The sequence below is a fragment of the Peromyscus californicus genome, unplaced genomic scaffold, assembly GCF_007827085.1.
Source record: "Peromyscus californicus insignis strain IS unplaced genomic scaffold, ASM782708v3 Scaffold_11__1_contigs__length_118956290, whole genome shotgun sequence".
NCBI lineage: Eukaryota > Metazoa > Chordata > Mammalia > Rodentia > Cricetidae > Peromyscus > Peromyscus californicus.
The window spans coordinates 52,555,228-52,580,648 of record NW_026294402.1 but is presented as its reverse complement, the minus strand read 5'-3'; the positions used below and the strand labels follow the sequence as shown (position 1 = coordinate 52,580,648).

The 25,421-nt window shown below is 50.9% G+C and overlaps 1 protein-coding gene across 1 annotated transcript in view; it reads left to right on the top strand.

The window, feature by feature from the left end:
- Positions 1-25,421, top strand: part of Ccdc33 (coiled-coil domain containing 33) — a 102,473-nt gene that overhangs the window by 32,326 nt on the left and 44,726 nt on the right. The window contains exons 5-11 of the mRNA XM_052761970.1: positions 3,668-3,801; positions 11,126-11,235; positions 12,303-12,410; positions 15,723-15,814; positions 16,910-17,030; positions 23,688-23,817; positions 24,421-24,554. Of these exons, the coding sequence (XP_052617930.1) occupies positions 3,668-3,801; positions 11,126-11,235; positions 12,303-12,410; positions 15,723-15,814; positions 16,910-17,030; positions 23,688-23,817; positions 24,421-24,554 (829 nt within the window). The remainder of the gene's footprint in view (positions 1-3,667; positions 3,802-11,125; positions 11,236-12,302; positions 12,411-15,722; positions 15,815-16,909; positions 17,031-23,687; positions 23,818-24,420; positions 24,555-25,421) is intronic.

Sequence of the window (25,421 nt, the reverse complement as noted above, 5' to 3'; positions counted from 1 at the left end):
CCTAAGTGACAGGCCCTGGTTAGCCTGCAGCCCACAAGGACTTGAACAGCATTGGAGTCAGAGGAGGGATACATGAAATGGGGATCTGACTGTTGGGCTGGGTCTGAAATGAGAGAGGAAAGAGAAGGGGCTTTGGATTGGACTCTACCTGTCTCAGATCAACCCCTCTCCTCTTTCATGATTCCCTGGGCATAGCTTCTTGCCTAGGAGTTCCCCGTGGCTTAGCCGAGGCCACAGGAGTCAGGGCTGTCCCTTCCTTTATGTGACCTCAGAGGACCCCGAAGGTGGGCCTGGAATAAAAAAAACTCCAGAAAGGGCTCGTTCAGGAGGTCCTAAAGCCTGACTGCCCAAACCTGCCCCTCCTGTGACTTGCCTTGAGCCAGCTCCTGACCTCCTACAAGTCTGTAAGCCTTCCCCATGGAAAGGTCCTCTTCCTGGGGACATCTCTGTGATCCCTGCCTCCTCCAGACATCTTCCCTTGCTAGCCAAGGTAGGTGAGCTCAGAGACAGGAATGCAGCCATTGACCCACTCTGCAGAGGCTAGCTCTATAGCTCCTACCCCTGTTGCGGAAGATTGACCTTGGAGAGAGGTCTTCAGGCTGATAGGTGCGTTCTAGGAGGAAGGTAGACTTGAGGCCTGGGAGTCTGGCTGCTACTTGCCTCCTAGAGGGTGAGGAACCTGGTGTCCTTGGCTCTGGGGCTGACTTGAAGGAGCCTGGTGTGGCGGGGGCAGGGGTTGCCTGGTCTTCTCTAGATAGTCAGGCCCAACCACACACCTGGCAGCTGACCTCAAGGACACCTAGCCTGAACCTGTCTTCCCACCTCCCTCTAGGTCCTCCAGGAGAGCCATCAACAGAGTCATAGTGGACCTCTTTGAAAGCTAGCAGGACCTTTAGTCTGCCATGCACCCATCTAAAGATCTGTCCTTCATTTATCCTTCTCAAGGCCTGCTAGAGTGCCTCCCGCCGGGTGTTTCTGGTAACATTGCTTTGGCCCTACTCCTCCTCCTAAGAGCTTTCTAGGTCTCCAGCAACCAGAACAGACTGAATTGGGGCCCTCCCCTTTGCTTTGCTCTCCTGGTGAGCTGTCCTGGGATTGGCATTCTGGATAAGACACCCCCCCGGGGGGGCACTCCCCCCCCATGCAGTTTGCTTTGAAGTTCTAAAAGGACTGGGAGGCCCAAAGGACTGTGGGGCAAATGGGGGGAGACAGGTTCAGAAGGGACTGGAAGACAGCAGAGGCAGCAGGAAGCTAACAGCCAGCCATGGAAGTAAGGACAGGGATGGGGATGGTGAAGGTACCAGAGACCTGGCTCAGTCTGTAAAGCTGAGCAAACATGAGGACCTGATCAGATCAATCCCCAGCACCCATGTCTGCTGATTTTCCACATCTCCACCCCGCAGCAGTAGCCAGTGGGAAGCAGGCACTGCATTTTCCCTTAGTCATGACCTTGAAGGAAAAAAAAAACAAAAACAAAAACAAAAAGCAAGAAGCTTCTCACTGCCGCCCACTCCCAGCTGTGCTTGCACTTGGCCCCTCGCACCCACCGCGCTGGGGTGGGAGCTTCAGGTAACACAGGCTTAGAGGCCTGGAGTTGGTCAGACACACTCCTCTTCTACCCTGGGGGAAGTGTGGGCCTTTGGAGACAGGGTTGCGTTTTCCTATAGCTTGGGGCCCAGGGTAGCTGCATTCCTTCTCTTCACCCAACCCCAGTCCCATCCTGCTGAGACTGAGCTAGCCCTAAGCCCTGAGAAAATAGGCACCAGTCCCTCCAGCCCCTGACTGCAGCTGCCAGGCTGTTTAGCAAGGGCAAGCCTTTGGAGATAGGGAGGGAGGAACCTTAAACCTTGTAGACAGCTGAAAGGGATGTCGGTCTCAGAGAGGGCCCCTGGGCCCTGAAGTTGTACTGGGAGACCTGAGCTGCTAGCCTGGGGACCTAGAACTCGGCCAGGTGCCAAGATCCCAGTGCAGGACTGGGACTGGGACTCAGGAGTCAACTGGTCCCCTGCTTCCACTCTGGGAGGAATCAGAGGGCTCTCTCCACCCCCAACTCCAGTTCTAGATTCTCATCAAGGCTCCAAGGAGTCAGTCAGCTGTGCCAGGAAAAGCCATTACCGTGACAGACTCTCCCACCTGCTAAAAGCTTCCTCCGCTGCCCCCCACCTTCTCCCCTGGGCCTCCCTCCCCCTTCCCTTCATCTCACTCACCTACCCTGACCACCTCTTGGCTAGGCTGGGGGAGACTTAACTCTTTCTGTCCTAAGGGAAAGCTCCGACTAACTTCCCACATCTTTTAACTCTGACTTGTTCCTGCAAACCCCCTAAAGCATGAATAGAGGAGGAGAGAGGGCAGGAGCTGGAGGGAGAAGAAGGGCTGTCAAGGGACTGGTCATGGGTTCCCATCTCAGCCCTGTCACTGGCCACAAGTCCACACCCTTGGTTTGATATTTTCTATGCACATGGAGTCACTTGAAAATCCCTAAGAGGCCCCCAAGGCTGAGCCTGTGCGGGGGCAGATTTGTGCCGTGTGCCGTGGAGGAGGGCCTGCTTTCCTTCCTGCGTGTCCTTAGTTCACCCACGTTTCCACCGCCACCCTGCTGTCTTCCTCTGCCTCTGTCAGAGGTACGGAGCCCCAGTGCGGGAGGCTGAGGTGTCTCTGTGCATTTACATCAGTGCGGTGGGCTGATGGCAAAGCCTGGGAGCTCACAAGTCTCTGGCTTTGCCAGTGTAGCTATATAAGAGAGAGAACAGAAGTACAGAACGGCAGGAAGAGCTCATGGGGCACCCTCAGTCAGCCATGGTCACAGAGATAGGACAAAGGGATGGCAGAGGGGGAGGTGCACCAGACCTCCCCTGCTGGTGCATGGTGTAGCTCCCCTCCTAAAGGCTGGGGTCGCAGACTGCTCACCCATGATTGCGGCAGTCACTGTAGCAACACCATTTACAGGCTGAAAATAACACAAGGATATTAACTCTTTCATTGAGCTGTCTAAGGACCCTGGATCTCTGGGAGACTAGTCTCCCACACCTATGGGCTATACTGTGCTCCTGCCTCACCCGCACACCCTGCCCCTGATAGCCTGAGTGTTCAGGGGCCATGAAGCTCTCCCTCCTGCCCTATGCCCAGCTTCCAGTGTCCACCCCAGATTTCTGTGGGTAGGGAAATAGTATACCCCACTGAAGGAGTTCAGAACTGAGGCGTTGGGGCCAGCCTGGAACTCTGGGCCACACACTTAGAGACATGAAAGCCAGGAGTGAGCAGCTGAGGTGGGTGGTCCAGGGCCAACTGTTACCCAGAAGCATTCTCCCATTGAACAGACCTCCAGAGAAGAGGGTCCAGATGGGGTCCCTCATACAGGCACCTGCCAGGAGCCCTCTTTGGCAAGGGGCAGGAAATCAGACAGATATGACATCTGTCCTGCTCTCACTTTGAGCTTCTGGCTCCTGCACCTAAGCAAAGGCCTCAGTAGTGGCCAGCGAGATGGTGTGGCCACCAAACAGGACAGCTAAGGGGAGAGGCCTGGCATTCATTGAGCCCAGGATGGCATGAGTGTCTATATGGGGAGAGCTGCCCACTTTCTGTCTACCCTCTCAGCACAATGGAGCCCAGGAAGGGGGTAACAGCAGGCAGGAAGCCTCCCTCTAACTCAATTGCCCCTCCTCTCCAGAAAAACCACATCAGAGGAAGCCACCGCTCCCAGCCCCAAAGCAGTGACCTCTGTGACCTCAGAACCCACCAGAGCACCCATCTGGGGGGACACAGTGAAAGTGGAGATCCAGGCAGAGGATGCAGGACGGAAAGGTGAGACTGGGGGCTGGGGGCTGGCGTGTGGGAGGTGCAGTGAACACAGGCCCACCAGCCATGGAAGGCAAAAGCAGCCTCCTCCCAACACAGCTGGAGATCACCTGAGTGCCTCCCTGTACTCCGATAAAAGCATTTAAAAAAAATATCATAATCCCATCACGCCTCATCTCCTCAGCCTGCTGGAAAAATGAGTTGTTCCACATAAATGAATTTTCCAGACAATGTGAGCTTATCGTTTTTTATGACGGTTGTTATTATTTTCACGGTTGTTATTACTGCCATGTCCCACTTAAATGGCACGTTATAGTCTTGTGGCATGTCCCCACGCGTCCATCATTAGAGTCACCACCTCCTAAGAGGAGCTATGCTACTTGGAAGAGAATACTGAGGTGTAGGGAATTTAAATAACACGAGTGCTGGGTAAGCATAGACAGACTAGGCATCTCAGATCACTGGAGCTCCAGGTTCTAGCTGAGTTTGGATTTGTTTGATGAATGCCTCTAGCTAGAAGGGATCTTTGTCCCTGGCTAGTCCTCCCTTGGTCTTGGACCAGGTACCAGTATACACACTTGCAAGTGAGCCCTGTGTGTTTCTCACTGTGAGACCATCTAATGTCTACCCCCAAGTGAGAGGTTGGGCTGGGCATACTGAAGTACTGACTGCTGGTGCCAGAACTGCTTGGGAGCACTAGCGCTGGGCAGCCTGGGAGCACTGACAGACACTGGGCAGCCTGGGAGCACTGGCACTGGGCAGCCTGGGAGCACTAGCACTGGGCATCCTGGGAGCACTAGCACTGGGTGGCCTGGGAGCACTGACACTGGGCAGCCTGGGAGCACTGGCACTGGGCAGCCTGGGAGCACTGACACTGGGCAGCCTGGGAGCACTGACAGACACTGGGCAGCCTGGGAGCACTGGCACTGGGCATCCTGGGAGCACTAGCACTGGGCAGCCTGGAAGCACTAGCACTGGGCGGCCTGGGAGCACTGACAGACACTGGGCAGCCTGGGAGCACTGGCACTGGGCAGCCTGGGAGCACTGACACTGGGCAGCCTGGGAGCACTAGCACTGGGCATCCTGGGAGCACTAGCAGCACAGAGCAGAGGTCCCCTGTCGTGTCCCTGGACTCAGCTAGTCAGATCAGCATCCCCACTTCTTGCAGGCAGATTTACTGTCCTCCTTGTTCACCTCACAGAGCCAAAAGCTGACTATCAAGAGACTGCGGGGCGGGGGGGGGGGGGAGGTAACACTTTGGGTTCCCACACACAGGGAGAAGGCTAGCTATAGTTTCCTTCCTGTAAAAAGGAAGAAGTGGAGCTGTGGGGATGGTTTGAGAAGATATAAAAGAGAAGAAAAAAAACATCCTGGGATTTCACACAGATACACATATGTGCTTATACACTCACACTTTTGTGGGGGTCTGTGTGCTGGCTCCTGTGTCTATGTGAACGCCATTGCATAGTATTGCTGTCTGTGCTGTAGTCACCCTTCTCTCTGTGCGTGTGCGTGCACGTGTGCGTGCGTGCGTGTGTGTGTGTGTGTGTGTGTGTGTGTGTGTGTGTGTGTGTGTGTAAGTTAGTAGTGGCGTAGGTGGGCCCTGCCTTCTGCCATGCACAACCGGGGTGAGATGTGGAAGGGTGTGATGAGGTCAGTAGTCCCGAGTCTTTTGTGTAGCCAGAGGCAGGATGAGTTGCAGCAGAGACAAGAGGCACAGGAGGGTGAGGAGGCCACATGAATATTGGCAGGCACCTCTTTACAGACTGAAGTCGCTTGTTGGAACCTAGTTGGAACTGGTTGCTGTGGTGATAACTACAGTGGGTAGGGAATTGGGGGTCAGGCCAAGAGGCAAGAGGATTGGGGGGAGGTAGCTGGAGAAAATGTTAATGAAAAGCAAAGGGGAATTTTAGACCCTGGGTCAAGGCCAAAGTGGGCGGGCAGCCAAAATGGCTTGTTGGCCACACAAAAGGAGTGGTAGGAAGCGGAAGGGCTCAGTGCCCAAACAGGAAGCTGATGAAGCGTGTTTGAAACAAGAAGACAAGATCATGGAAGGAATGGCTGTCCACTCCCCCAGTTACAGCCCAAGGCCAGCTTCCTGCAAAAACAGGGTGTCCCAAGATAGGTAGATGCAGGGTCTCATAAAATCCTGACTAGTTTGGGGAACTCAGAGTCCATGGGGAGTGGGTATGTGTTTACAGCTTCCTGGGCTACTGTTGTCGGATCTTGGTTCTTGGCTGGGAGTTCCGGGATCCCCCTGCAGAGTCTTCCCAGGTCTGCTCAGGGATGGGTGAGTGTGTGGGGAGCTGCAGATGGTTAGCAAGGGGAAACTGGTGAGAGCCAGGGCAGGGCAGGGAGACGGAGGGAGGGAGGTCCTCATTTATAAGTCCTGCCTCAGAAATCTTAGGAATTGGATAAAGTTTCTTTCTTTTCTGTTTGGTTATTTAAAGTATTCATGTTATACAGAAGCCCAGAAGGGCTAAATGAATTCCCAGAAGCCAGAAAGCAAATTAGCACCTTGGTAAGAGAACTCGGACCTGCTCACTTCAAATCCTGGATTTGTTATACTTTCTTCTGGTCAATTGCAGGACCTTCCAGTGTCTCTTTCCTTCTGGGTATGGGTCCCATGTAGCCCACTCTTGGCAAGTGGCTTCCCCTCTCTGTGTGTTCGGGGTGGCTGTAAGGAAGAATACTGAGAAAGAAAGAATGACTTCCTACCCTCTAGTCACCCCACTGCGGGTGGGAGGGGCGCACAGGGCTGGGGCAGCAGCTGTCCGTGGTGCTTAAATGTGCTCTCGGGAAGGGTAGCCCTCAAGCATTGTCCTCCCTAGCCCATCTTCTCTGTATCTCTTTTAGCTTCTCCTTCCAGCTCTATCTTCCCTCCCCATCCCTTCATCTTTCTCCTCTTTCCTCATTCCCCATCTTTTTCTTCTTTTAAAACAAACAAAAAAAAACCCAAAAAACAAACAAACAGATTTCCAAGAATGGGAAAATGCATCAAGTCACTGAATCCAGCCTCTTTGCCACCCATCTCCTAGCTTGTGATGCTGATCCAGTTCCATGGCCCCTCTGAGTGCCACCAATCATATTTTAGAGAGAAAGGTGATGATGCTTGCCATCAGAATTCATAGGAATAATAGCTATATACTTGTGATCACCATGCCTGGAACACAGCAGGTGCTCATGAGTGGGCACCATGATCATTTCCAGGATGCTGGCTTTCTCCTTAAAGTTTATCCTGATTTTAGGAGACAATGTGGTCTCTGGGAAGTGTTTACTAAATGGTGTGTTGATTTTCGTTCTAATTTCTTTGGAGTAGAGACTGGAAAAAAATGGCTCAGTGTTTAAAAGCACCTGCTGCTATTGCAGAGGACCTGGACTCAGTTCCCAGCAGCCACATGGCAGCTCACATCTGCTGTGGCTTAGTTAGAGTTTCTATTGCTATAAAGAGATACCATGACCACGGCAACTCTTAAAGAGGAAAACATTTAATCGGCGTGACTTGCTTACAGTTTCAGAAGCTTAGTCCATTATTATCATGGTGAGACATAGTGGCATGCAGGAGGACATAGTGCTGGAGAAGGAGCTCAGAATTCTACATCTTGATCCAAAACCAACAGGAAGTGAACTGAGACACTGGACATGGCTTGAGCATATATGAGACCCCAAAACCTGCCTCCACAGTGGCACACTTCCTCCAACAAGGGCATACCTACTCCAACAAAGCCATATCTCCTAATAGTGCCACCCCCATGAGCTTATGGAGTCAACTGCATTCAAAATACCAAGTTCCACTCACTAACCCCCATAAACTTGTAACAATATCATAAGGCAAAATGCATTTAATCCAACTTCAAAAGTCCCCATAGTCTATCACAGTCTCAACAATGTTTTAAAGTCCAAAGTTCAAAGTGTCTTCTGAGGTTCATGCAGTCTCTTAACTGTAATCCACTATAAAATCAAAATTAAAAAGCAGATCACATACTTCCAACATATAATGGCACAGGATATACATTATCATCCCAAAATACAGGGAAGAGAGCATGATGAGGAAATACTAAACCAAAGCAAGATCAAAAAACCAGCTGGGCAAACTCCAAACTCTACATCTCCATGTCTGATGTCAAAATGCTCTTCAGAACTTAAACTCCTTTTAGCTTCATTCACTGCAACACACTTCTCTCTCTTGGGCTGGCTCCACTCCCTGTTTGCAGCTCTCCTCAGCAGGTATCCCACAGCTCTGGCATCTCCAACATTTTAGGGTCTCCAAGACAATCCAGGCTTCAACTTCACAGCTTCATGCAATGGCCTCTCTAGGCCTCCATTCAGAGATACCCCTGACACAGGCCTAGCTTCAGCAGCTCTCCTTAGTCACTGAGGAATAATGGAGGAATATTCCATTACCCCTCTCTTCTATCCTTAAAGACAGAACCACAGGGCTGAAGCTGCCAAGTTCTGCTGCTTGCTGGGACTAGAACATGGCCCCCTTGTTCAGTTACATCTTGACCAGCTTTCTGTTTTCTTTCACAGCCTAAGCTTGGCTGTCCTGAAACTGAATCTGTAGACCAGGCTGGCCTCAAACTCAGAGATCTGCCATTATAAGTCTTCATTAGAGTGACTACTAATAACCACATGACAGAGTCTATACTAGGCTGCTTTGAGATTTCCTCTGCCAATGAAATTAATCCAAAACTCTTCACTTTAGCCCCAGTCAGTCTTCAGACAAGGGCAAAAAGCAGCCACATGCTTAACCAAAATATCATAAGAATGATCTCTAGGCCACATATTAATATTATTCTCCACATATTAATATTGTTCTCTGAAACGTCTTGAGCTGTGCCCCCACAGTTCATCAAATCACCCTCAGCACCACTGTCTTCTATGTCCTACCAGTATGGCCCATTAAGCAGCACTTAAAGCATTCAGCTGCTTTTCTAATCCACAGCCCCAAGTTCTATATTCTTTCAAATAAAAACATTATCAGGCCTATCACAGCAATACCCCAGTCCCTGGTACCAACTTCTGTCTTAGTTAGGGTTTCTATTGCTATAAAGAGACACCATGGCCGGGCGGTGGTGGCGCACGCCTTTAATCCCAGCACTCGGGAGGTAGAGGCAGGCGGATCTCTGTGAGTTCGAGGCCAGCCTGGTCTACAGCACAAGATCCAGGAAAGGCGCAAACCTACACAGAGAAACCCTGTCTCGAAAAACCAAAAAAAAAAAAAAAAAAAGACAACTATTATAGAGGAAAACATTTAATTGGGGTGGCTCACAGTTCAGAGGTTTAGTCTATTATCATCATGGTGGGGCATGGTGGCAGGCAGGCAGACATGGTGCTGGAAAAGGAGCTGAGAGTTCTACATCTTGATCCAAAGGCAACAGGAAGTGAACTGAGACACTGGGCCTGGCTTGAGCATATATGAGACCCCAAAACCTAACTCTATAGTGACACACTTCCTCCAACAAGGTCATACGTACTCCAACAAAGCCACACCTCCTAATAGTGCCACTCCCTATGAGCTTCTAGGAGGCCAATTATATTCAAACTACCACACCACACTCCAGTTCCAGGGAATCTGATACCCTCTTCTGGCTTTTGCAGGCACAAGGCTCTCAAATGGTGCACATGCGTACATGTAGGCAAACACTCATTCACAAAAAAATGAAAATAAATCAATTTTAACCTCCCAAAAGTACTGAATTTACTTGGAGTAGGCTTTTTTAATTATTATTTTTATTTTATGAGTGTGGGTGTTTTGTCTGCCTGCATGTCTGTGCATCACATGCATGCAGTGTCGATGGAGGCCAGCAGGGGACATCAGATCTGGAACTGGAGTTACCAGTGTTGTTAGTTGCCATGTGGGTGCTGGAAATTGAACTCAGGTCCTCTGGAGAGCTGCTAGTACTCTTGACACTGAGTCATCTCTCCAGCCCCATGGAGTGGACTTTTAAAGGTTCTTTTATTGAGAGCTTTCTTGAGTAGATTGTTTTTCTTTACTGAACCTCTGTTTCTCTACCTAAAACATATGGGACACACTCCTGAAGAGCTGGTGTGAGTGCCTATGACTAAGGGAGGGGGTCTTAGTCCTGCAGGTGGCACTATTACAGGTTAAAATTGATTTATTTTCATTTTTTTGTGAATGAGTGTTTGCCTACATGTACGCATGTGCACCATTTGCTTGCCTGTAATACTGTGCTCACATATGTCTATTGCCTCATGGAACTGGCCTTGGTCTGATGTTACCATTCTGGGTTTCAGAGGTTCTTCACATTTGGAGGTTCTAACAGCACATGACATGGAGTCTTGCCCTGGATAGAAATGCAGATAATGCCTGGGGGGTTATAGGCACATGTGTGTTTCCTACATGTACATAATGCCTTGGGGCTTATATGCACATATGTATTCCCTACACATACATGTATTGTGTGACTTTCCCTGGGGAAACAAATGCGTTTACCCCCAGGTGGTGTACCATGACAATCTAATGATTCCTCTCAAGTCCAGCTTGATGGACCAGAAAGTTTATTTAGGTTACTTCAAGGAAGGAGTTACTCTATTACTTTCCTTCCCCATTGCTGTAATAAAACACTGGCCAATAACAACTTGGGGAAGAAAGGGTTTATTTGACTTACAGGTTACAGTCCATCATCAGGGGAAACCAAGGCAGGAACTCTAGACAGTAGCTGAGACAAAAATCAATAGAGGAAGTCTGCTTACTGGCTTGCTCACTACTTTTCTTATGCAGACCACGCCCATCTGCCTAAGGATGGTACCACCCACAGTGGCCTCTTACCAATTAGCAATTAAGAACATGCCCCAAAGACATGCCTACAATTCAGTATGATGGAGGCAGTCCCCAACTGAGGGTCCTTCTTCCCACATGACTCTAGTTTGTGCCAACTTGACAAAAACTAACCAGTGCAGTTACATGAGCATGGGTGACTCAAAGGCAGTGGTACCACTGAAAAGCTCACCCTCAGCGTGGGAGGCCACTCACAAAAGCTGCATCAGTGGATCTTCTGGCCCAGCCTGCAGGCAGCTCCACCAGAGTCCTCCTTCTACCAGTTATTGTGGACTGCTATTGTAGTTTTAGAGAGGGGCTTGTGAGTGTTGTAATTTTCTGAGCCTTTTCATTACATAGTTTTCCTGAGTTTTATGAGCCTCCCTCCTCTCTCCAGAAGGGAGTGTTTAATTCTGTGAAAATGGCCACACAAGGAAAGGCATGCGTTCCCCCATATGTTCCGTGATCTGGCTGTCTCAGCAATGTTCCTTGCCTCTCACTGTCTCCCATCACTGGGAAAGCTCCTTCCCCACCCCCCACTCTCTCCAGGTGTCATCCTCAAGGTGATGGACAACAATAAGAAGGAGGAGCTGGTGTCCTATGAAATCCCCATTAAATACCTGCGTGTATTCCACCCATACCACTTTGAGTTTAAAAAGGTAAGCCCAAGCAAGCCCTGGGCTCTGAGCCTAACCTCTGGCTGGATAGGGGAGATCTGATGGGAAGTAAGTGCTTTGATATTCCCAAATATTCTCTAAGAATAGAGTTGAGGGTGGGCCCAGGTCATGCTCCTTCCAAGCCAGAGATATGGAGTATACATTTGGTAGGCAAAACATTCTCCAGAATGAACCCTGTAGAGTAGAAAATCCAGCCTCTCAACCTTGGACTAGACTCCTTAGTGCTGACTGGTGAAGGGGGAGTCACTCTCATTGCTCAGTTATTTATTAAGCACCTACTGAGTGCCTGGTCATGGACCACAGAGGAGCAGAAGCATCTCTTTGCTTTCCTCCAACATGCACTCCAGAACCTTTCCTTCCAAAGGAAAGGACAATGTGAGAGCAGATTGTCTGGGCTCTTGTCCCAGGTCTGCCACTTCAAGCTGTGTGCCCATACGAGGCCACTTTACTTCAGACCTCCATTGCTCCCTAGCAAAGGCAAAACAAGACACCTCTGGACAGGCTCCAGTGTGGTGATGGGTAAAGTGCCGGCACACGGGAAGAACTCAGCGTGTGTAGCTCCCATCCCTACTCCTTCCCCCAGGCCTTGGCATTCACCTTCCTGCCAAGCAACTCTTCAACTATGGTGCCAGAGATCATTATCATCCCCGGGCTCCAGGACTACAGAAGGGGCATCAGGGCAGGCAGGAAAGCAAAGACCCCAAGAGACCCTGGAGGTAGCCCTAGATCTCTCTTCTGGAGCATCTGTCAGGCCCCTAGCCCTCTAACCACTTAGACCCCAGGCCTCCTTATCATATCTTCACCAAGAGTGCAGGCGGGTAGTAGTCCTTGCGAGGGCAATGAAATATTCAAACGGAAAAGGGGAGATTTATTGGCTGATCTTCTTGGAAGGGCTCCCAGGGACCATGAGCTTTAATTACAGCTGGAGTCCCAGTGGTGCAATGATAAGCAAGTGTCCACACAGGCCTGGATTTATGACCAGGCTCTGCCCCTTAGACATTCTCCTTCCTGTGTATCTTCTGTCTCCATCCTGTCTTCACCCCATGCAGTCTGAGAAAGCTGATGACGCCACGGCCAAGACCCGCCTCTATGCCACCGTGGTTCGGAAGGGCAGCTTACTACCCCAATACATTGGCTGTGACCATACAGCTCTGGAGGTACCAGCACTGGGGGACTGTGGGGACTGTGGGGACAGGTGGAGCCCTTGACTGCCTCTGAATGGCCTAAGAGGATGGAGCAGAGGTGTTTGGGGAAGAAATCAAAAAGGGCAAAAGCAATGAGGCCTCTCTAACTTAGCCACAGTGTGGCCAGCGAGATGGCCCAGTGGGTAAAGTTTACTGTGCAACCTGCTGGCCTGAGTTCAATCCCTGAAATACACACAGAGAACTGACTCCGCAAGGTTGTCCTACGGCCTACACACACACACACACACACACACACACACACACACACACACACGCACACGCACACGCACACGCACACGCGCACACGCACACACACACATACACACCACACACACACACACACACACACACACACACACACACACACACACACACACCATGGCACAAGGACACCTCCCCCACACAAACATACCATACACACACACACACAATAAAAATAAATTTTAAAAAATATTAAAAACATCAACAAAATAGTCGAGTTTCTGAAGACAATCCTTGATTGGGACAAAAGTGCCCTGGTCTCTCCTTCCTATATTACCCTTGGATGGAGGAAGAAGGGACTGAGTGACAGCTGTGTTCCTCATGTGCATTTCAGGGAGCAGCACAGGCTCCCTCGGATTTTGCACTTTCTAGGAGCAAGGAAAAGTCCATCTTCCATACCATAGTCCAGCCCCTGGCTGTGTTCAGTCCTGTTCTTCCCTGTTGGGGTTATGACCCATGACCTAGGGCCTAAGACTCCCAGACAAGCCTGTCGTCTCCCTGGCCCTTCCTGAAGTTTGGCTGGTCTACTGCTTGAGCATTTACAACCTCATTCACTCACTCATTCTCCCAACAGCTATTTATACAGCCTCGTCCACTGGGCAGACCAAGCATGGGCCATACCATGATCTTTCTTTCACCTTTCAGCCCAAGGACAGCTTCAGGAGGAATGACTGATGTTGCCGGCAGCCGTGGCCCAGGCACCTGGGCCCTGAGCTTTTCCCTAGGCAACAGAGTCCCATCCACAAAGGCCTGTGTGTGATCCACAGGACTCTGACTCTAGCCTTCTCCTACCCCAGCAAACCTGATCTGATCCCTTGCCATGGGGCACCATGAGCCTGGTAGGGCAATAGCTGGGGACCCTGAGACCCAAATGAGTCTGATACAAGAACACAGAAATCCTGAACAACCTCTCTGCTTCCTCCACAGCCACCCCTTGGGTGTCAGCTGGTATCTCTTCCCTCTCTTCCGTCTGGCCCCTTTCTAGAGCAGACAGTCCCTCCAACATATGGAACAAGAAAAAGTAAAGTCAAGATGGCCTTGCTGTCCACAAGCCTCATCCAGGGAAGGGGTCACATCCCCAGGACTGTGGACCTGGCCCACCCTGCCTCAGTCTTCCGACTTGTCTAATAGAGTCTGAGCTCCCCTGGCCCCAGCAGCCCACTCACCCATACCCCGCTCAGCACAGACCTTCCTCCCAAGTATGTCACAGGAACAGCCACAGGAGCATCTGTCTGTTACTGATGGTAGACCAGGAGACACAGTGAGAAAAGAAATTGCTTCAGCTACTCACCAGGCTGTCACGAGCAGGTGTGGTACAGCTGTCTCATTCACACCTGGCCAGAGTCAGCACACAACAGGTGTAAATTGCCCATCCCCTACAGACACGCCTAGACCATTACCTTCAGCCTCCATACCTGTTGGAGTTCTTGTGAGCCATAGAGCATGACAGCTCTCCACTGACATCAGAGGCTCTCTGGGAGGCCCCACTGAGAGCCAAAAGGCACTAAGAATGATTTAAATGCTTATCAGTTCACACCTGTGTGGAGTTAGCCACCGGCAACCCAGCAGAGATGGGCCCAGACAGAAAGGCCTTAGGGGATAGTCAGGAAGTGAGGGAGATATCCAGAGCAAGCCCCACCCCTGGACTTCTTTTCCCACGGGATGTCAGAGCTAGAAGACCCAGACTCTCAATGCACAGGTTGGGAAACTGAGGCCTAAAGAGGGTCTGAGTCTGGCCCAGGTTTCCCAGCTGGGGCAGACCCAGCGAGGGAATGACCCCCAAGCTGTGTCCAGGGGCCCTGCCCTTCCTGCCCTTTTTCTTTAGGACCTAGCCATCATTTGAGGCCAGTTCAACCCCACCCTCTCTAAGGCCACCGTGTCTCTCCCACTCTGTCCCTGGGACTCTCTATTCTTCCATCCTTCTCCTTAACACGCAGAAGCATAGAAGCACCTCTCCATCATTCTCCCTTCCCCTCTTTAATGCCACAAACATTGTTGATCACCCCCCCATGCCAGGTTCTGTGTTAAAAGCGGGGAATACAACGGTGAACGGGATGCGTGTTTCTGCGCATGCCAGTCATACCAATTAGAAAGTAAACAAGAGCTGAGAAGCTCCAATTCTGATGATTGATGGCTACAGAGGAGGAATGTAGACACCAAGAAAATGGGCTTCTTTAGTGACTAGAAGGGAACCAGGGATGGTGCCACAGAATCTAGAGGAGGAGAAGCAGCTGTCGGGACAAATTGGCAGAGGATGGGGGTGGGGAGGCCCAGGGACAGGAACTGGTATGTGTTAAAGCAGAAGCAAGAACATGTTAGGAGAGAAAAAGACCACAGCAGAAAGAGGGGTCTGGGAGCTGGCGGGAATGCGGGCAGAGGAGCAGACAGGCCAACACCTACAGGCTTTGGCAACATGGCAAGACTGTGAAATGAGTGCTGCCGGGGTGATGCTGACGCCGAGGCTTGCCTTCTTAACCACCGTTTGCTGGGAAAAGCCCTGCGGTGAACAGCCACCAGGACTGTTCAAATCAAGAAGTGCCCCGTCCGACTGACCTCTGACGTTGGACTGGGAAACTCAGCACAATTAGAGAAACCATTCCTGGGCTTAGTGTCCTCACTTTACAGCGTGTCCTCTCATACCACAGTCTAATTAGAGAACCCGCTCTTGTAACCCGGGAGGTCCCGTGACCAGACCTCCTCCCAGGCCTAGACTCGTGCTTATACACCTTGTCCCCCAGGGCAGCTGAATTCCAGGAATGCCCCTAGGAAACCAGGGGCACTTGCCCCAGTCAGACCCAGAGGGTGACTTCTTGAAGTAGAGAAGCCTTGAGCAGAGCAAGAAGCAAGGGAAGCAGGGACAGGGAGGAGCAGGTCCCAGGGATGGGTAGAGGCATGATGATCATGTGATCATGGCAGGTGTAGGGATGATAGAGATGTCAGAGGTAGGGTGGGAAGGGGGCTGGCTGTGACTCGGGGAGGGACACAAGCCATGGGCCTTCACCTGCCTCCTCTTCTCTTCTCCAGGTCTTCCTTCGGGGAATCAACGAGCCCCTGGTCAACAGCCCCAACCCCATGGTGGTGATCGCTCGGGTGGTTCCCAGCTATACTGAGTTTAAGTAAGTGGGTGCAGGTTAGGAGGGCAGAGATCTGGGATGGGGAAAACTTCTGCTCCCCTAAGTTCCCTCTAAGCTCCCCGCACACCTTGACCTGAGGCTCTAGTGAGCTGAACCCTGGAAAGGGAAAGTGAGGTTCTCTCCTGAGATTTCTGAGCATGTAGGGCCGAAGAGCAGGAAGGAGCTGGTGTTAAGGACCCCAAGAGAGGCCCCTTTCCCTGCCCCCTCAGACAAGCCTCCCATCCCAAGCTCACCACGCCATGGTCCCCTTTCCCTGTCAGGTTCAAGGTTCCAAGGTTCCTGCTCCTGCTGGTCCCCAAAGTAGACGACCTAAAGCCATCTTGGAACATTAGTCCTACCTGGGAGTGTCCTCCCTCAGCATCCTGGAGGCATCTGCCCCAGTCCCAACTTGTCCCCCACTGTTTCCAGACCTCCTTTAGAGTCAATCCTCAGGAAAGAATTCAGGAGAGTTTAACCACTGAAGGATAAAGAGGGTGTTGTTCTTCAGGCAATGTGTGCTCTGTGACAGCACATGTATGGAAGTCGTCTGTCTGCCTGTCACTGCCCAAGCTGACCTCCTGACTCATCTATGGCTCTGAGGAGTTTTTATATCCCCAAAACCTCACTTTCCTATTGGAGGTGTGCAGATTATGAATGTCCTGCTGCAGTGATAATATACCAATGGGCCCAAACTGCACGCATGTGTGCACATTACCCCACAGGCTCTTTACCCCTTAAGCACAAGCTAGGATTCCCACAAGTCAGGAGGAATTCAGATAAAGACCTTCAAAGATGAGGTGGGGAAGGCAAGGCCCATTTTAAAGATGGTAAAGCTGACTTCCTCTGATACAGCCAAGGTCACCTCAAGTCACTGCTAAGGGAGCCTGAGAGCTACAGCTTTCATCTCCTGACCAAGACCAGCCTTCCCAAGGCTTGGGCCAGAGACCTCACCAGCGTGTTTGTTACAAAGTCCTGGCTTAAATGAGATGGCTCCCTGTACTCTCCCCTACACCTCAACCCAGAGTCCAAATGTGAGTCCCAGCTGCCAGGCTGGCCACAGGTCAGAAAGTACTAACTCCTGTCTCCTTGCCTCCCCAGGGCCAGCCAGGCCAGGCGGGACCGTGCCTCTGTGGGGCTGCCCCTCACCCAGATCTCTGTCCCTATCTCTTCACCAATGAACTTCGATGTGCCTCGGGTCAGTCAGAACGGGTGTCCTCAGGTATGGCTCCTTCCCAACCACGCCCCTCACTGGAGTATACTAGAAACAGACCCATTCATTCATCATGACATCAGCTGGCAGCTCAGCTGACTACTGAAAGGCATTTGCTACATCTCACTGCTGCCCAGAATCCGCTCCTGTGTGCTACACAGAACCTGCCCTCGGGACTCCCGGAGATACTAAACATCCGCCCAGATCATGTCTAATCTAGTAACAAGCCAGCAGGGACTATCAGAGCTGTGACAAGCAGAGAAGAGGAGACACAAAGGACAAATAGTATGGATTCCACCTGCCATGGGGCACCTCAGATTAACAGCCAGAGGGACAAGATCTAGAATAGTGTTATCAAGGGCTGGGGAGATGAGAGAGCAGGAAGCTACTGACTTGCAGGCATGAAACACTTGGGATGATGTGTGGACGTGCATGTTTGTGTATGCACATGTGTGTGTGTGTGTGTGTGTGTGTGTGTGTGTGTGTGTGTGTGTGTGTGTAGAACAGAGGTCAGTGTCCAATGTTTTCCACTTTATTGTTTTCGTATTTTTGAGATTTGGGGGGATGTGTGCTCACATGCCACAGAACAAGTATGGAAGTCAAGAGGTCAACTTAGAGGACCGTTCTCTCTTTCCACCATGTGGGTCCCAAGGGCCGAGCTCAGGTCATCAGTCTTGGCAGCAGGCACCTTTACCCACTGAACCATCTTGCCAGCCCTTATTTTTTGAGACAGCGTGTCTCCCTGAATCTGGCGCTCACTGACTCAGCTAGACTGGCTGGCCAGCAAGTCCCAGGCACTCTCCTGTCTCTGCCTCTCCGTGCTGGGATTCCAGGGGCTCACCACCTTGCCTGCTTTTTTATTTGTGTGCTGAGAACAGAGCTCAGCTCTCTAGCAGGTCTTTACAGGATTGGCCATTTTCTCAACCCCCGTAATACATTTTTAATCAGAGAAGAGGAGCGTTGATGTCTGGATGGTTAGGGAAGGTGAGTCTTGACCCTCCACCTTGTTTTTGAGACAGGGTCTCCTTATAGGCTCTCCATCTGCCTGCCTTACCCTCCCAGCCCTGGTAAAATAGGCATGATGCCACCCTAGTCATCACTTTTTAGGTTTTTTTTCCTTTTAAATTCATTCTTATTGTACGTATATACATCATATAGGGAGGGGGCATCTGTACCACAGCACACATGTAGAGGTCAGAGGACAGCTTTGTGGAACTGGCTTCGTTTAGGTTCCAGAGATCAAACTCAGGTGGCAAGCCTTGACCGAAGTCTCTAGCACTGAGCCATTTCACCAGGGCATTGGTCTTGATGTTTTGCTATGATTGGTCCAGGGCAGTGAAAACACCTGTATCGTATAGTATATGGTATAACCCAAGGTGTAGTGCATGTTGGGAATGGGCAGGAAGGCATATGTTTAAATATGGGGGAGAAATGGTAAACAGGTCACGGTTGGGCCCAGAAAATGGCCAGATTGACCTCCTACAGACTGCATGCCACTGGGAGCTTGCTGTACATGATGGAGGAGGCTTGGAAGACAGGGTGTTCTTGGAAGTCCCTCCTGTCATCTGCCCACTAAAATTAGAACAAGACACTCTGTTGGAGCCCCGGCTTTCATTTAAAGGCAGGCCTTTAAAGAAGGCTCAGACACAGGCAGGGGTGGTGGTAGGCAGGGTGGGATAAAGGGGAATCATGGGGAACAGCTTCAAAACCAAACCAATCCTCAGCCTGATTTCCCCAGAGTCATCTCACACATGGCCCTGCATTTGCACGGGAAATTATGAACGAATCAGCAGCCGTCCCAAGGGGCAGGAGGTACTGCCTGCTTTAATGAGTGAGCCTCTCCAGGCCTGACCAGTGGCTATCTCCACTGCCTAACTCCACATGAATGGGGGAGGCACTCCTCACGACAGACCTCCCCAGCACTTTCCTCACATGTGGGCCTCAAGGCCAGAGCTCAGCAATAATAAGACACTTGCTAAAGGTTACCCAGTGTGGCGGCAGCTGGATGAGGCGTAAAGCTGCACGTAGCCTGTGCAGAGATGCCCAGGGGCCAGCAGGGAAAACAAGAGAGGAACAGGTTGGGAAGTGAAGGGAATCTGGTCAGGAACCCTGAGCCTAGAGAGCACACAGTCCCCTGCCCTGCCCCTCCTGAGCCTCATCTCTCAACTTTACAGTTGATGGAGTGGGGACTGAACCAGATAATTTCTAAGTCTGGTCCCCTTTGACATCTTGGGGCACAGTGAGTTTCCCACAAACCCTTGGGCAGAGCCTACTAGACCCAGCAGACCTAGGTTGGCATCTGTAGTTTGTTAGTTGTGTGATCTTCGACAAACTATATGATTCCTCCAGACCTATTGACTCCTACCTGACTAGGCTGTTAGAATGAAAAGGCTAACCCAGGCTAAGAGTCCCTTCCGTCCCCTGCAGAACTTCACACCCTTTATGATAAATACGCCGCCTGAGGCCAGCCTTGTCATTGCACCTGATGTCTGTGGTGAACCCCACAGAAACCCCAACTCAGATGGACCTATCCACTGCCATACATCACAAGTAGTCTCAGCATTAGATGCTACAGGGTGATCACCCTTAAGGACACGACCTCTAACACCTAGCAACGACCATTTGGGCAACTAACTGCTCCTGGAAGCAAAATGTCCTAGGTTTCTGGCCCAGATACGATCAAAGGCTAGTAAAGAGCTAGGTTTTTATGAGAAACTAGCAACTAACCCCTCCCACTAAGTTTCCCACCAACCTTCCTTTTGGTCTCATTGGCCAGAATCAGGTCACAAGCACTTCCTTGAGCCAGTCACTGATGAGGGTGTGGTTCTGGCTTGCTGATAGCCTAAGCCAGCAGGTGTGAAGAAAGGAGCCACCTGGGTAAGAGGGCTCTCTACTTTTTGGCTGTGAGGCAAGGGGGACAGAATGTACCAGGCCACCCCAGTCTGTTCCACTCCTCCCCCTGGTGAGGACAGCAAAACCTGAGCTCTGATCAGTCAAGGGATGGATCAAACATGTCTGGTTGGACGTAGATTTGGATGCTGGACCCACCTGCTTGCTCCTACAGCTCTCACAACCTGCAGAATTGGGGCAGAGCTCCCAAGAACGAAACAAATGGATGGAAAGAGCCGCCTGTGCCCATCATCTCTCCCTGTCCCATCCCCACAGCCAATCTTCCCAAGCTCTCTCAGTCTTTCCCATCACCCTGGACTCACTCAAGTACTGGCTGCCTTTCTTGCCTAGGCCATTGCAGCAGCCTTCCTGTTCCAGCCTTGCTAATTTCTTCTCTGAGAAGCAAGTAAAGCATGCTCTGCCCTGAACCACAGGCTTCCCTTGGACCCTTCAACCCTCTCACACACGGGACCAAGCCCCCATTAGCTAGGTGCTGTTCATCCAGACACAGACCTCATGGCTCCAGTTCTCACCCAGCCTCAGGGAAGACTCGCCGTTCTCCGTATCTGTCCTCTCTCCCCTCCAGCCTTGACCTCAACCCTCAGCTCTTCTGGGCCCCAGATAAGAGGTGTGGCTTTCTCCTCACATATCCTAACTGCTCCCACAATAACTTGCTCAGGCTTCAGCATGATGGCAGGAGTGGGTGGGTTTTACTCACATGCATGCATATGCTCCATACTCTTGGAAGATAAGCTCCAGGAAGGGACGGAGTCTGCCTCTAGCTCTCTCATAATCCCTGCAATACCCTACATACAAGTGTCTGTCGTGATGTCCCAGGCAACATTTGCTAAGTTAAGTCAAACTGAACTTTTGCGTACTAGAAAAATATCCATTGTCCCTTTCAACCTTGCAAAAGGCTTTCAAAGTGTGAAGCACAAGGCATTTGAAGGAAAAAAAAAAAAACAAAAAAAAAAACAAAAAAACAAAAAAAAAAACTTGGCTCCAGAGAAGGGAAGGGACTCACTGTGATCCAAACAATAAGCTTAAAGTGGTCCCTGGGCCCTGAGCCAAGGGTCCTAGCTTGTTGGAAGGCCCAGCCAGCCCCAGCCACCAGCAGCTCTTGCTCTCAGCAGGACTCCACTGTGCCTGGGCAGAAGAGACAGCAGTGTGTGAGGCTGAGAGTGAGGGTGAGTCCAGAGGAAACAGGAGGAGGAGGAGGAGGAAGGGACAAGGGCCCATGGAATGGAGGCTCTGTCCCCAGGGAAGGCTGGTCTGCCTCAGTGGCAGAGGGTTAATGGCTTTTCTGAAGATCACAGCTGAGGGTTAATCGTATTCCTTAATTCCGAAGTCCACCCTAGCCTTTCCCATCAGCATCTTCAGACTGTGTCTACCCTACGCCCACCCCACCCCCTCACCTCTGCACAGCATGCCGACCAGCCACAGCACAGGGCTGATATCTTCACAGGGCTGATAATAGATTGTTATTTAACCTTGAGTCCCACACACACTCGTTTTTGTATGAGGGAGAAAGAGAAAGAATATGTAGGACTCACCCTCCCAAATTCTAGGTATGAAAGGCTTTATCCTGGGGGATTTACTCTGGGAACCCATTCAGGGAAAAGGCTGTCCCTCATTGGGCAGGCAACCACTTACCACCTCTTGCCATGTAGACTCCATTTAGATCTAAGTCCCACAGCAGACAGCTAGTATCCATTCAATAACCCTTTCCCAGGATAGGGGCAACAAATGAGGCCCCAGGAAACCAAGTCACAGTCCCTCCTCCCTGAGGCCCTTGGAGCCTGGCAGCTGGTCCAGACAATGTGGATACCCTCCTCTGATGCCCAGGATATGGGAGGGTCATAGTGTGGGGATCAATCCTGAGAGATCAGTACCAAGCTCCGCAGAACTCACAACTGGCTTCTGGGGCCTAGAGTGCTCACCAGGTGGCAATCCCCGAGCTTCCACCACGATGTCTTAGGGATGTGCCTATGACTCCAGCGCTGTCCTAGTGTTCATCTGTCCCTGAGATGACCACAAACCATCTCCCTGGGGACAGGGAAAGATTCAGCCAAGCCTTGGGCAAGACTCCTGAGGACCAGAGCAAGCCCATTAAGTGTGACAGGTGTGAGGGCCCCACTCAATCAGGAGGAGTAGGCCCCTCTCCATCTAGCCTCAGTAGCTCCTGGAGTGTTTGTGCTGACCTTTTCCTGTGATTGCTAATCCCCTCAGGGGAGCAGGAGGTAGGACCACTGCCACTGTGGCCGACAGCCCCTGACAGGGCAGAGGCAAAGCAGACCATGCTGAGACCATTCAGGGCTTCATGCTAAGAGTTACAGGCTATTTTCCCATCTTCCTATTTATGTGGGTTTTCCATGAATCCCCCCACCCACTTCCGGGGTCCTTCACATGGCTGAGCTGTGTGCCACCTCCACACTCTGTTGCCTGGTCATTTCCCCACCTAGAAGTCCCTTTCCTCTTCTTTCACCTTGTCACATCTTCCTTCTGAGCCTCCTCTAGGCCTGCTTCCTTTGAGGGTTTTGGACCACCCAGTCTCCCTTATCTGGGCGTTGGTCAATGCTGTCGCATTTCATCTTCCAAGCCATCCCCATGTGTGTGCTCCAGCTGCTGCCTGACAGTGCCTTCAAGTCACCTGAGTCTCCAACGGCCTGAAGCCAGATAAAACCAGCTTCTGGAATCTGAAGACCTGTGTGGCCTTCTGAACAGGGCTGGGGTAACTTGTATGGAATAGAAAGGGGCTGTGAATGTTGGTACAACATTGCGAAAAACACTACACACATCGAGCCAGTACCTTAGAGCATGAGAAGAATTTCACTGAGCAGCACTTTAGCTTTTTGTACTGAGAAAATCGTCTGGGATACAGAGGTATGAGGCAAAGAGCATCCATCACAGTGTTGTCAGGAGGGAAGTCAGAAAATGGGAGAGCAAAATGCCTCAGAGGGTTAAGGCATTTGCTGCCACACTTGACAATATGAGTTTGATTAGCCAAAACCTACCATATGATGGAAGAAGAGAGCTGATTCAAGCAAGTTGTTCTTCAAACTCTGCATATGTGTTGTGGCACACACACACAAATTAAAATTTTTTTTTTTAAAAAAGGAGAAATCAGGTCAGTCGGGCATGGCAACACATCTTCTGGGGAAGGTGGGCTCTATTTTGATTTTTAAGAGGGTCTTACGTAATCCAGGCTAGCCTCAAACTTGCTACATAGCTGAGGTGTCCTCCAACTTTACATAGCCCAAGTTGTCCTGAATCCTCCTGCCTCTACCTCTCAAGTGTTGGGATTATAGGTCTATGCCATCACATGTAGAATATCTTGAAGTTACTAAAGTCACAAGTAATGAGAGTCTCTTGAGACTGTGGTTGTGCTTACATTTTGATTGTAAGTGGAAAAGGGCAGAGTGGCAATTATACGTATAAAATATTCACAGAAAAATGGGAACACGGTGGTACTGAGTGGCTGTCTTTTGTTTTTCCAGTACAGGGTTTCTCTGTGTTGCCCTATAGACAGGCTGGCCTCAAACTCTGAGATCTGCCCGCCTCTGCCTCCCAAGTGTTGGGATTAAAGGCGTGCACCACCACTGCCCAGCTTGAGTGGTTGTCTGAATGTAAGAATACAGGCGTTTTCCCTTCCTTTTATTTACTATTTCTTGACTTTCTATAATTGGGACAAACACTTGTGGCATGTAAGGGATATATATACAATCCCATATATATATGTTAATGTATAACCCCACACCTGCTCCCACATTCTTCCAGCTGTCCAAGCCTGGGGGACCCCCAGAGCAGCCCTTATGGAACCAGTCCTTCCTCTTCCAAGGCCGAGATGGAGCCACCAGTTTCTCAGAGGACGCAGCCCTGGTGCTAGAGTATTACCCTTCTGCCTCAAGTAAGTGCCCAGTGACCCATGGGGCAAAATTCATCAGGAGAGTTCTATTAAGGGACGTTTGGGCCACCTGCCAATGCCTCTTGTAAGGACTGCCTAAGGGCCTCCAGGAGCCAGGAAGCCCCCAGTACAGGCAGAAGAATAGAAGAAGGTCTAGTTTAAAACCATGGCCATAGGGCAGCTGCAGAGCACAGGAAATGGGGGCCTGTCCCTGCCTGGACATCATTAACATCCATCAGTGAGAAGAGAGTGTACTGGAGAATGGTAGAGGGACCAGCTGATCCCAAGTCTGGATCCATAATCTAAATTAAGACACACACACACACACACACACACACACACACCAGAGGATAGAGACAGGGCCATCCAGAAAAATAGCTATGGATATAGAATCTGCTTAGAGCTCATTCTAAGCTGATAAATCTCTGAAGAAACAAAGAGGCAGTGTATGTGTGTAAGGGAACAGGAGGTGGGGATCAAGGGGCATTGAGAGCCTAGAGAGCTGCATGTCCAACACCAAAGATGGAGCCCAGGGAATACCTACAAACCCATCTAAGAATCTGGGAGGCAGGAACAGGAAGCTTCAGTTGGTCCTTCCTCCCACAGTGAAAAGCAGTGAACCATGGACCCTCAAGCAGCCCCTGGGTGTCTCCGTGCTACCACTAAAATCTCGTCTCTACCACAAGATGTTGACAGGAAAAGACTTGAAAGGGCTGTGTGTGGAGCGGCTCCCCATCACGGTAAGTCCCTACCATTAGTTGGTCCCCCACATGGTACCACCCTGCTCCTGCCCCATGGCCACACCTATAGAAGGTAATATGGATTCTTTGGGTGTGCGGTGGGTGGGGGGCATCAAGAAGGGTTTCTCTCTGTAGCCCTGGCTACCCTGGAGCTTGCTCTGTTGACCAGGCTGGCCTTGAACTCAGATCTTCCTGCCTTTGCCTCCGGAGTGCTGGGATTAAAGACATGTGCCACCACCACGCAGCTGAATGTGGCTTCTTAACAGCCTCTGTCTGGGTGCCCTCTAGGGTAGCCTGTAGGTGTGAGGAACACCAAAGACTGGTCTTACCTGGGAGTGCTTGAGAGACAAGCCAGGGTGAGCCCCTGGAAAGCAAACCTGGGGCCCCAGGGAGTAACGGCAAGGCTTTCCCAGAGTTGAGCCCAAGGCTTCCCTTACCCCATCTTCCTATAGGACCTGGGACAGAATACAACCTCTCGAGACCTCCTTCTCATCTCTGTCCACATGTCCAGGACACAATAAGCAGAGGGGTATACTCGGGCTCTGGGGGCAGACTGACGGAGCTCAAATTCTGATTTTACCACTTGCCAGCTCACATGTGACCGTATTCCCTTCCGTAGGAAAAATAGTAGCATCCATGCCTTACTTTCCTTGTCTGTAATACACATGCACATAAACACACACACACACACACACACACACACACACACACACAGAGAGAGAGAGAGAGAGAGAGAGAGAGAGAGAGAGAGAGAGAGAGAGAGAGAGAGAGAGAGAGGAGAGAGGAATGAGAGAGGAGCATGCTTGCTCACAGGGTTGCTATGGGATTCGGTCAGGAAATACATAAAGCACCTAGAATAGGTTCTCA